This window comes from Hippocampus bargibanti, linkage group LG12, assembly GCF_051943395.1.
Source record: "Hippocampus bargibanti isolate YZ-2025 linkage group LG12, ASM5194339v1, whole genome shotgun sequence".
Classification (NCBI taxonomy): domain Eukaryota; kingdom Metazoa; phylum Chordata; class Actinopteri; order Syngnathiformes; family Syngnathidae; genus Hippocampus; species Hippocampus bargibanti.
In genome coordinates this window covers 10,422,129-10,433,678 of record NC_142745.1, presented here as the reverse complement: position 1 = coordinate 10,433,678, position 11,550 = coordinate 10,422,129, and the positions used below count along the sequence as shown (strand labels likewise).

General features: G+C 42.4%; 1 protein-coding gene across 4 annotated transcripts; it reads left to right on the top strand.

The window, feature by feature from the left end:
* The first annotated feature begins 573 nt into the window (after window positions 1-573).
* On the top strand, window positions 574-9,577 carry LOC148890428 (uncharacterized). Of its 4 annotated transcripts, none has more exons than XM_089010261.1 (4): window positions 574-2,459; window positions 3,268-3,504; window positions 5,161-5,310; window positions 6,972-9,575. In XM_089010261.1, the coding sequence occupies exons 2-4, from the start codon at window positions 3,480-3,482 to the stop codon at window positions 7,709-7,711; spliced, it is 915 nt and encodes a 304-aa protein (XP_088866387.1). In that variant the 5' UTR covers window positions 574-2,459; window positions 3,268-3,479; the 3' UTR covers window positions 7,712-9,575. The 4 variants fall into 4 exon arrangements, with proteins under 4 accessions (XP_088866387.1, XP_088866385.1, XP_088866388.1 ...); XM_089010259.1 differs by lacking the exon at window positions 574-2,459 and adding an exon at window positions 2,470-2,591; XM_089010262.1 differs by lacking the exons at window positions 574-2,459; window positions 3,268-3,504 and adding an exon at window positions 2,526-2,591 and having other exon boundaries at window positions 6,972-9,577.
* Window positions 9,578-11,550: the final 1,973 nt, after the last annotated feature.

The window sequence follows — 11,550 nt, the reverse complement described above, 5'->3', positions numbered from 1 at the left end:
TCATGACCGACCAAGCAGGTCACGACATGAACGTCATCATTATTACAGTACTGTATTTGTTTAGAATTTAGATATATCATATACAGTATATGCTGTTACTGGAATAACTAATGCCACGCTGTAAATTTTCCATGGCGACTCGATTCTCCTCAAAGAAAATACCTTTTTTTCAGTAGACACTTGTCAGAAATCTGATGTTTTGTTTTTTAATTGTGAGTGTAAAAACACACTTAAGATTTATATACAGTGAGACCTTGGCTTACGAACTTAATTGGTTCCCAGACAGAGTGTGTAAGGCGAAAAGTGTGTATCCCCCCAAAAAAAATAATTCCCATAGGAAACCATTGAAATGAGAATAATCCGTTCCCAGGTTTCCATAAAATATAATTTTCAACTAAATAAACCTTAAAACTACACACAATTTACCTTATTCTATGAATAATAATTGTGCTATTGTATTAAAATGAAAGAAATACACTGCACTGTATAATAAAGTCACTTTATTTACATTTGTGGTGGTCATTGATGGCTTGATGGAATGGCGTTGGAGGTCAGAGGTCAGAGGGAATTGCTGTTTGGAAAGAGGAGCACATTACACGAGGACTGTAATTAAAGAAATAAACTGTACTGTAAAATAAAGTTTTATTTACCTTTGTGATGGTCGATGGCTTATGGAAGGATAGTCAACTTCCATTAGGACTGTTGGTAACTCAAGCTCTGGTGTGGCTTCTCTTCTTTGCTTCTTTGGAGACTCATCATTTTTGCTGATTAAAAACCTCTTAATTGACACCTGTTGCTTTCTGACTTGTAAGGTTTTACGAAGCTGAGGCATCACATTATCGTTCATCATGTTGATGATTGTCATAGCCACAGTCTTTTTTGGATGGAACTGTTCGATAAAAGCCTGCACATCATTCCACTTTGCCAACATTGCCTTGATGAGCTCACTTGATGCTGCAGCCATCTGCTCCTCACCCTCAGATGTTCTCAAACCATCCGTTGCTGGCTTTAAAATCCTCAATAAGCGTCAAACTTCCAGGTTGCCGCATGGCGATATCGCCGTGAATTAGCCGTGCTTTCTCGCATATAATTGCTTTACTCGCGCTGTCGCCGGATAACTGCTTTTTGTTAATCCAAATTAACAGAAGTTTTTCAACTTCTTCGATGGCCCGAGACCGTTGCTTTGACAGCACGGAAACACCTTTGATGGCTTCTCTGTTGCAGAGAATGGTAGCAATGGTTGACTTAGCATAGCCGTACTGGGCCACTAAATCACACAAACGCACACTTCGTTCGTGTTTTTCAATTATCTCCTTCTTCTCCTCGACGGTGATTTTGTTTTGTGTCATCTTCGGCTGGACACAAGCCTACGGTGGTTTTTTTTTTCAGTCCCATAAGAGTAAAATTATCTGAAAAGCTCCTGCAAAGCTCCTCAGAGGCGATCGACGTGTGCATTCAAAGAGAGGGGGTGTGGAAAGGTGCGCCGGCTGTTGAAAGCAAACGCAAAGCTGTAGCATCCATTGACAAAAAGAGACTGTCTCACATCTCCTGTCCCCCGTAAATCTGCTTCAATTCCAAGCCGTGACAGTTCCACATACGCATCGGCGCACATTTCATCTCAACGGGGGCTCCTCAAGCCATATATCCATCCAGTCTGTCCAACCTTTCCGCTGAACAAAGCGGGGCTGTGAAAATGCTGCCCCTCACAGGCGCAAAAAAAAAGCACAATCGCCCCAGAGATGTCCACAGATGATAAGTCAATGGCAATGTGGAATAATATGAGGTGCAAGTGGGAGAGAAAAACATTCCCAGAGGTCTGACAAGCGCTTTATCGGCACCCCCGCAAAGGAACACTAAAACACGAACAAATTCCACGTCATATTTTCAATTCCCGAATAAATTCGGAAATGGCAGTGAATGGGTGAAGAAAAATCTTTCAGAACCTTTTTGCAAACAAACGTCAAACTTGAAAACAATCAAAATAGACACGACAAGATGTTGCTTAAATATGCTGGCGTGTGTGGCTGCCGCTGCTCACCCGCAGAAAAAATATCCTGTGACTGTAAAGTATCCTTGAGAGTTTTGAAAGGTGCTTATAAATGAAATGTATTATTATTATTATTATTAAATATTTTAAACAGTAAAGGTAGCAAGAAAAATATATGAGTAATTACAATGTCGGTACGTCGACAAAACTAGACATGAACAACACAAAGGACATCATAAAAGCCGAGCTGGCCTGAGGGGTTTAGTCAGTGTATCAGCATGCAGTTGCTTGAGCAAGTCAAATAATTCCCTCTCTCCATTTCCCCCTCTCACCTTGTTTGTCTTGACACGTTCATCTCATGAGCCAGCAAGTTGCCCGACTGGTTCCTCGAGCCTGTTCCAACAGTGCCACACCCGTCATTGCTCCAGGTGCAAGCGAGCAAGGCACCCTGGGAGGCCAAAAGCGAAGGGAGGTGAGTGTAAGAAGGAGGGTGGGGGTAGTTATTAGCAACAGCAAAAAGGGGGTGGGGAGAGACGAGGAAGAGAGTGTGTTGAAGAGCTCCGGAGGGACATGCGGCTCTGAAGACTTCCGCGGCGGCGACCAGGTAATGAAAACTCACATTGGGGACATTACAAAAATAATAATAATTTTAAGAGTCTGTATGCAAGTGCATCTCACCATGCTCTGTTGCTGATTGAAGTGAATGTCACTTGAATGTATGAGTGTAAACTTTGCAGAGCCATTAAGGAGATAATTCAGGATTAACTTTTATGCACATGCACTCTTGCACGCATTGTTCACAATTGTTTTATTTTGCTTGTGCACAAAACTAAAATTTGTTCGCACTGCTACTAAAATGCATTTTTTTCTCCAGTGGATGATTCTATTTCAGTATGATTCTTTAAAGCATTTCAGTAGTGTGAATGAAAAGTGTTTCATTATGTGAGTTACTCAGTCGCATGTCGATGATAGTACTTACCGAGCGCAGGTGAGAGAATAAAACACTAGCGTGTGAATGAGAGCATCTCAATAGATGCAATTGTGTTTCAGTAGTAGTGGTTGAGAGAGCATTTCAGGTAGTCTATGTGTGAGTTTTTCAGTAATTTGTATGTGAGAACTTCTCGGCATTGTGCCAGTTTCAGTAATGAGAATGTGTTGCGTCACACGCGTGTATGATTTTGAAGTGCGCCTCTCAACCCTTTCATGTCTTTCAATTCCTTGATCTCCTTGATGTGCGTATCACCCTGACGCATAGCACACGCTTGCAAATTGTATAAAAGGAGCTGTCGCGGGACAGAGAGATTGGGCGAACCACGGGGCAGAGTCATCTCAGACTCATCTTGGACTCACGCCCGGCTAACGCCGGGCGTCGGACGGACATCGCGGCACGACTTGCTCGACTCCACGCCACGATCATGCTCTGCGCGTCACCTGCCTGGGAGAACTGACAACGAACCTACTTACAAATAAAGAGAACCATCGAACTCTTTAAATGAGAGCATTTCAATCGCAAGTGTGTAAGTGTTTTTCAGTCACATTTCCGAGTCAGTTGCAGTGGTGTGTCTGACAGCCTATTCAATCGTGTGTGAGAGCATTTCAGCAGCATGCATATTTTAGTAGCATGTGAGCAGTGGCGTGCAGTCAGTGGAGGCAGGTGAGGCAGTGCCTTACCTGTCATCATGGAAAGCTGTCATGGAAATATCAAATGAAAAAAATAAATTAAACAGTTAGATGTATTTAGTGATTTGTACTTTAAAGTTCTTGTCCATTTAACTTCACCGTTTTAGGATTTTTTTCAAAATCGCTGAATTTTCACGTTTACCGTTCAAATACTAAGTAGAGACGAGCGGTGACGTCATAGAAGACATCAGTGCCTCACCAGCCATGAACCTCACCGCACGTCACTGCATGTGAGAGCTATTTAGTGGCATGTTTGACAGTGATTCAGGTGGGTGTGTGTGTGTATAGGAGAATACGTCACTCAGGCAAACAATCATTCTTGCAATGTTTTAGCATTTAAGTTGCATTTGTGACAACTTTTCAGACATGTGTCTATGTCAGCCTTTGATAGTGTGAGTGTGTGTGTTGTGTGAGTTTGTGTGTGTGTGAGAGAGATCAGGAAGTGTATTGGATTGGATTGGATTGGATATGCCTTTATTAGTCTCACAGTGGAGAAATTTCACAGCAGCAAAGTGATGAAAGGAATGAAAGTAGAAAAACAAAATACATGAGCAATTGATTAAGATCATTTACGTTGTGGGGGACATTTTGAGTTTTTTTTGTGTGACAAAATACAGGCAAGTGTTAGAGCATACACATATATAGAAGCATTCCAATCAGATGAGCTTTTCAGTAGTATGTGTGAGAGCACATAAAAAGTGTGTGAGAATACCTTCAAGATGGCGTCGCGGTTGGCGGCGGCCCGCTGCAACAGCTCTGCGTTTTTAAACATTTTTTGGTGCTTTTTGTCTTTTGTTTTGACACGTGGTGTTTGTTTGTCGTCTTATGCGTAGACCCACTGTGGATAATTTTCAGGGTTTTGACCCCATTGACATTGTTGGAAGAAGAATCTGTGCTTGTGTCTGTGTAAGCTCTCAGTCGTACGGGAGTGGTCCATCGATGAAAAGGTTTCTTCAGCGGTCATCTTTCTGATTCTAATTCTGATCTGTACTTCTTTGGCGGATGTTTCGCTCCTCATCCAAGAAGCTTTGTCAGCAAACCAAAATTTTGCTGGTAGCACTGGCCATAAATATATATCCCTACTGTCCAGAGGTGGCGGTGCCAGACCACTGCTCTAAGGTTGGAGGGAGTGGAGGACTATTCCCTGAAGCTAAACCGATAACTTCTTTTGTCCGACTGAAGGTCTATGGTTTGTTGGGTCTTCTGAACAGTACGCATGTACCATCAAACAATGTAGTATGTGAGATTTTTTTTTAGAAGGGTTGATACATGAGTTTGAATCTTTTGCATGAGTTGTTTAAATGGTGTCCCGGATGCCCCCTCAATATAAACAGTGCAAAGTTCAGGTGTTGATTTCCAATGATGATTGACAAGTGCAGAAGTAACGATTCCCCTCAGCGTTTGACAGAGCGTCTGACATTCCCGAGATAAATGCATCTTGAGATATAAGCGACAAACCTGTTTCGAGCCGCCAATGTGTCGTGTATCCGCAGACATGGACGGCGTGTTGGACGGCGCGTCGGTGATGTGCGTCTTCAAGCTGGTGTGCAACCTTCTGTGCCTGCCCTCGCTGGCGACCTCGCGCAGCCCTGTGGGATTCTGCGGCTGCTGCATCCTTATGTTCACCGACCTTCTACTCACAGGTAAAGATTTGAAATTGGCCATTTTACGGTTAGGGTGAAATTGAAAGATGTGAAAATTATCTGTCTATCTGGTCGCAAATGCAAGTGAGGCTCTTTGAGGACTAAATTACCTTTAGCGTTGACATAAAGAGATATTCGTTGAAGTGTCTAGGATTGTACAAAAACACATTGTTAGATTTTTATGACGGTTCTTTCAAGAATAAAAAAAATGCTGTTTGATTGACGACCTAATTAAAATCGGTAGCTTGTAAATGTGAGATACGTTGTACGTACAAATTGTCTTTGGTATTGACAAAAAAAAATCTTAGGTTCAGAAGTTTGTTTGAAAGTTCAAGTTTGGAGAAGACCAATGTGTCTTTGATATTGGCAAAAACATGGTACTTTCGAAAGTGGCTTTGAGGTATTTGGGTAGTTCAAAACCACATTTTTGCCAGTACAGTGATACCTCAACTTACAAACTTAATTGGTTCCCAGAAAGTGTGTGTAAGGCGAAGTTTGTCTTCCAAACATTTATTTCCCATAAGAAACCATTAAAATGAGAATAATCCGGTCCCAGGTTCCCATAAAACATAATTTTCTACGAAATAAGCCTTAATAAAACTACACAAAATATATCCTATTTTATGTATAATAAATGTGCAATTGTATTGTGATTAAAAAAATAAACTGGACTTTATAGTAAAGTCATTTTATTTACCTTTGTGATGGACGTTGATGTAGTTGCCTTTTGATATCCGTGTGAAGTTGCCGTGCTCTCTCTGTGATAATACCCTCACTCACAAGGTCCCCTGCTAGCTGCTTTTCATGAATCAAAATCAACAGATGTTTTTCAACCTCTTCTATTGCCTGAGACCGTTGCTCAGACAACACAGAAACACCCTTAGCCACACATAGCAATGGTCGACTTAGCGTACTGGTACTGGGACACTAAGTCACACAAACACACACCTCGTTCGTGTCTATCGATGATCTCCTTCTTCTGCTCCACCGTAATTTTCTTTTGTGTCCTCTTCGGCTGAACACTAGCTTGTGGTGGTGTCTTTTTCGGTCCCATAATAGCAAAAGTATTCTCGCTAACAAACCACGTCCACACTCAAAAAAAGGGGGTGAATACATACAGAACGCACAACAAATGAACGAATAACTAGTTTTCTCATCTAAAGTCAAAAATAATGACTGTTATTGCGGTTTACATGTGACAATTTGAAATTTTTGTTCGGACTTTAGCTGCCATGTTTGATTTGCGTGCTGAACAAACGAATGTGGCGGGCCATATTTGGCCTCCGGGCCTTGACTTTGACGCCTGTGCTCTACGAGAACCCGAAGGCTGGTACCTGTACTTCATCCCAACTTGTTTATAAAACAACATATGTCTTTGATGTTGACAAAACAGATGAGTTATGTTTCCGTGTTATTATTAGGAGACTTAATTCGAAGTGTCTTGACAAAAATGGTGTGAGTGGTCCATTAAGACAAAACCGTGTTTGATGTTTTCAAAACACACGCGTGTCTTTGATGTTTTACAAACGGATGTGTTCTGTTTTTGTCCCGCCGGGCCACTGTGTCTTCTGTCTCTGGGTGTGCATTGTTCTCTCCGCTTTTAACCTAGAAAATGAGTGATAACAATTACAATTTGATTGTCAAATTGTGTTTTGTCGCAGTTTACCTGAGCTTCCTGGGCCTCTTTGAGTCGTGGCTCGTCGAGCTCATTCCACCACTAGGCGTCATCGCCCTGCGCTTGCTACTCTTTTTGAGCCACACCTACGGCGCCGTGCTGATACTCCTCACACCCCTCATCGCTGTCGAGACCTTCGCCAAATTCCTATGGATGACGAGAGAAGAAGACGAAGAAGACGAGGACGAAGGCAAGGAGGAAAAAGGCGGCTGGCAGTGTCACGCCATTGGTTACCTGTGCTGTTTGTCGGTGTGGGTGGCGGTGGCGCTCAGCTTGCGCTGTGGATGGAGTTTGGAGGAAGCCCGGGCAACGGCTTGTTTGGCTAGCGGCGGCTCTTTGATGCGGTGCCTACCAAACCTGCTGAGTCCCCTGCCCAGTGCCATGCGCCCTTGCTGGGGTGTGGCCTTGCTCTATGTGATCCTGATCCTGCTCACTTGCTCGCTTCTTCTTCTCACACAAGCGATGGTGAGCGACAGCCGACAATCGACGAGGAAGGAGAAAGTTTGCGCGACGGCGTCCCTTCAGATGCCGCGCAGGCATGGCCGGCGGGGTTCGAACTTGCCGCTGGCTTTGCTGGCAACGTTCGGCACACTGGTGCTTCCTCTTTACCTTGGTGTTAATGTCCTCCTGCTAAGGAGCGTGGAGACCCTTCTGGAGGCTTGCATCAGCTTCTTTATGGCGGCGGTCTCACGAGGTTCCAGCACGGATGTCGCCATGTTGGTGTGAAGCGATCGCACTTCGATTAGAAAAGGATTATGGGATTAAGGGACAATGTTTACATGCGGGGACAAGGATGCTGGTAAAATGCTTACGAGGGAAGAAGAGGCAGGCTTGCTGGCTAAAGCCGTGGAAGATTATTGGTCACATTGAGGACCACAACTGACACTGGTGTTCAGTCATAAAAATAATGTCAGTATCATGCCAATCTTTATTCAATTGATTGGAGATTCTGAAGTGTACAACCGTTTGACTGCGCAACTACTCTGAGCAATTGCACTCCCCCATCTCCAACAACTGCCCACAGATGCTACAAGATGGTGGAAAAGTGCTACTTTGAAGGGCTCCGAATGTTCTAAATGGAGCTCCATCGTCATTCCAAAATAGTTCCTTGGCACCAAAGTATTGGACTGACTAACTAAAGCTCACCCCCTCATTTCATCACAGTTCATTGGCACCAAAATACCACAAGATGATATCAACGCGTTGAGACTATCTAGATGAAGCTCCTCTTCTACTTCAACATAGTTCCTTGACACCAAGACAGCTCCCAGGCATTGGATTGTCAAAATGGGATACCTCCCCTCAATTGAGCAAAGTTCCAATGCACCAAGACCACCCCAAAGTACTAGGTGGTCTAATTGAAGTTTCTCCACTCACTTCAATATTGTTCTTTGGCACTAAGATGCCACCATGCAGCATTAAAGCATTAGGCAGTCTAAATGAAGTGCATCTACTTACTTCAACCTAGTTTTGTGGCACCAAGGCAGTGCCTAAGCATTGGACTAATTGAATGTCGCTCCTCTTCTCACCTATGTAGTTACTTGACACAAAGATGTCACAAGTTGGCTACGAAGCACTACCACTGAGTCAGATTGTTTAAATGAAGCTCCTATTTTGCTTCAACATAGTTCCTTGTCACCAAACCTAATGCTAACTGTGATAGCCCAATTGGAAGAGGATGAATGAATAGTAACAATAAAGAAATGAGTAACAATGAGAATGCAGTCAGAACTTAATGACATTGAAATCAAACATTGGCGACACTGATTTGTCTGATAACAGAAGGTGCGCCCGATGCAAAGAGATCTGTTTACACATACAGCACCGTAGTGAGGCACAGGTGTGCAACCCCTACCACCTCCAGGCCCCCACCCTCCAAAACGGGCGTGTGTTGGATAAAACCATAACACATAATTAATGTAAAAGCATAACAATTATTTTAAAAATAAGAACATAAAAGTATTTGTCATGTTATGCTAACTGTTAATTTGATGGCGGCTCAGGCACTTGCAGCGCCTCCTTTCTCTACCGAGGAAATAATTTGTTAACTGATTAAGCGATACACTTTACTCATGGTTACTCATGGCTTGCCCTTACCCTTTTTTGCATTGAGGTTTGGATCTCTACTGTGTGTGTGTTTGCATGTTCTCCGCGCGTATATATCCCATGTTCATTGAAGACTGCAGGTGTGAACGTGAGTGTTTGTTTACATGTGCGCTTTGTTACAGCTCCGGCTGTTGTTAAAGCGCTATATAAATCAATATGTATTGTATTGTAGGTGACCTGTGATTGGCTGGAAACTGGTCAGGTCAGAGAGGTTCTAGCTCAACAATAGACCTCAATGAGAACTAAAGTGCTTTCAGAAAAATGGATGGATGGATGGATGATTGGTCCTTTTGTATTAAAATGTATTTAAATATGAATTGTCCTACTTCTCTTGACTCTTCTCACTTTTTTTTCAAAAAAGTCAAACTTAATGAAGTACACCATTGAAGGAACTTTGCCATTCTATCAGGATTTTAGCAAGTTGTTTCAATGCAATGCGACTTGTTTTTATAAACAATTAAAAAGCTGAACATTGCGTGCTTTAAAATTGTTATAAAGCACAAGGTTGCAAGTAGCATTTAAACTCATGTTGTTTCCACAGTGACCCATGTTTGCAGTTCCTGGGTGATCATTGCAAAACAGTGGCGGGCCGTGCATATCACCCATGGGCCTTCAGTAGTGCTACGTCTGAATCAATCCGAGTTGCGATTGTAAATAAAAAGTGTGGTGTGGTTTACCAGAGGGTCCCGTGAGCCAACTTATTAAGAAAGAAATACAGTCATTAAACTGTGTCGGGTTTTTACCATGAACGTGTGGATTCATAATATGGTCAGAAGTCGCTCTTTCAACCCGCAGAAAAGATTGAAGAATAGGATTGGGAAACATTTCTGACCTTTCGTAATGAATTCTTGAAAAGTCCATCTTGAAAATAGCTTTAACAGTAAATCTGCAACCAAATCCATTTCTTCTCCTTCAGTTATTGTTTGTTGAGAAAACCACGACTAAATCAACACAATATATTTGCTCATGCAGCTCGCTACAGATATAGTATGCTAGCTCGAGCAAGGATGAAAGGTGCTTAGAAATGAAATGTATTATTACTGCAGCTGTTAGCTAGCTAGCTTTCTATCTATTTGAGTTACTTCTGGGTTGAGTGAACGCTGGTGCCCACAGAAAAAAAATATCCTGTGACTGTAAAGTGACCTTGAGAGCTTTGAAAGGCGCTTATAAATGAAATGTATTATTATTATTATTATTATTATTATTACACATGAGTGGCTGATGATACTATGATTGCATAGTAACGAGCCAAACTGTGACGTCACACAGGGCCGTGAGCACCAACTCGAAATCTGATTGGTTAAGGCAACATTAGTTGAAGCCTTGGCCCACAGAACTGACCCTGGTAACAAATTATGGCTGAAATGTGATTGGTTACCTGGTTAAATACGAAAACACACATGTGGAAGCAGCACAACAGAGAAAAGCAATGAAACGAAGCTGAAAGACAATTTGGAATTATTTAACAAGAATTTACGGACAAAATATAATTAATAAGATTGAGAAATAAGGTATTTTAAGACCAGCATAAAAGGCCCTGACGGCCCGCCACTGGTTGCAAATGTAAACAAAAAGTTTGAACTCACCCATGACACAAGCCGCCATCTCCCACGCTCGCTAGCAGAATGCAAATCTGCACAACAGAGGGCGCCAGAAGTTTTCTTAGAGAGCCTGAGGATGGAATGCGAGCGAGGTGGGAGGGCAGGGGGCGGTGGAGATGAGGAAACCGAGAATATCCGGTGTAGAACGCAATGTGACATCACACAAGAATAATTGAGGTCATATTTCATTTTCAGAATTATTCCAATGCAGACCACACATCAACCTGATGTATTTTTAAAGATAAATGAAACCAAAGTAAAAGTTACAACTCTCCTCTACAACATAAATCACATTAAAAAAAAAAGAGATGAAAAAGCTGACTGGCTCCCTCGGGACACCTCACAGCCATCAGAGAGGAGTTACGAAGAACACATCACTGACTTTTTTTTAATGGACATTCCCCTCGGGTTAAAGGTAAAAAAAAATATTATGGGGTAACCTGCTGCTGCTTCTTAGATACGGTATAAAAGGAATCAAGATGAAGATGAAAATGAAACAGCTTGTTGAGTTGTAGTACTAATGGTGCAGGGCTGTGTTTGATTCAAGTGTGAAACAAGGCAACAAGATGTTCTCATCTGAAATGTGAGGCCTCAAATTTGCCGCGCGCCCACTGACAAATATTCACAAGCACAGTAATAAGTTTCCGAAGATGCTGAGGGAAGGAAACTTCCACAAGGGTACAAAAGCAGAAAGAAGTATCCATCCTGACAGGAATACAACCTGAAAAGCAAGCCGACACAAGAATCACATCTCCTCATTAGTGGCCCTTTTACAGGCATCCACCCTGACAGGGATACTTCTTAAAATATATTTATTCAGAATTATGCCCTCCTGACAAATACACAATTCCACATCTA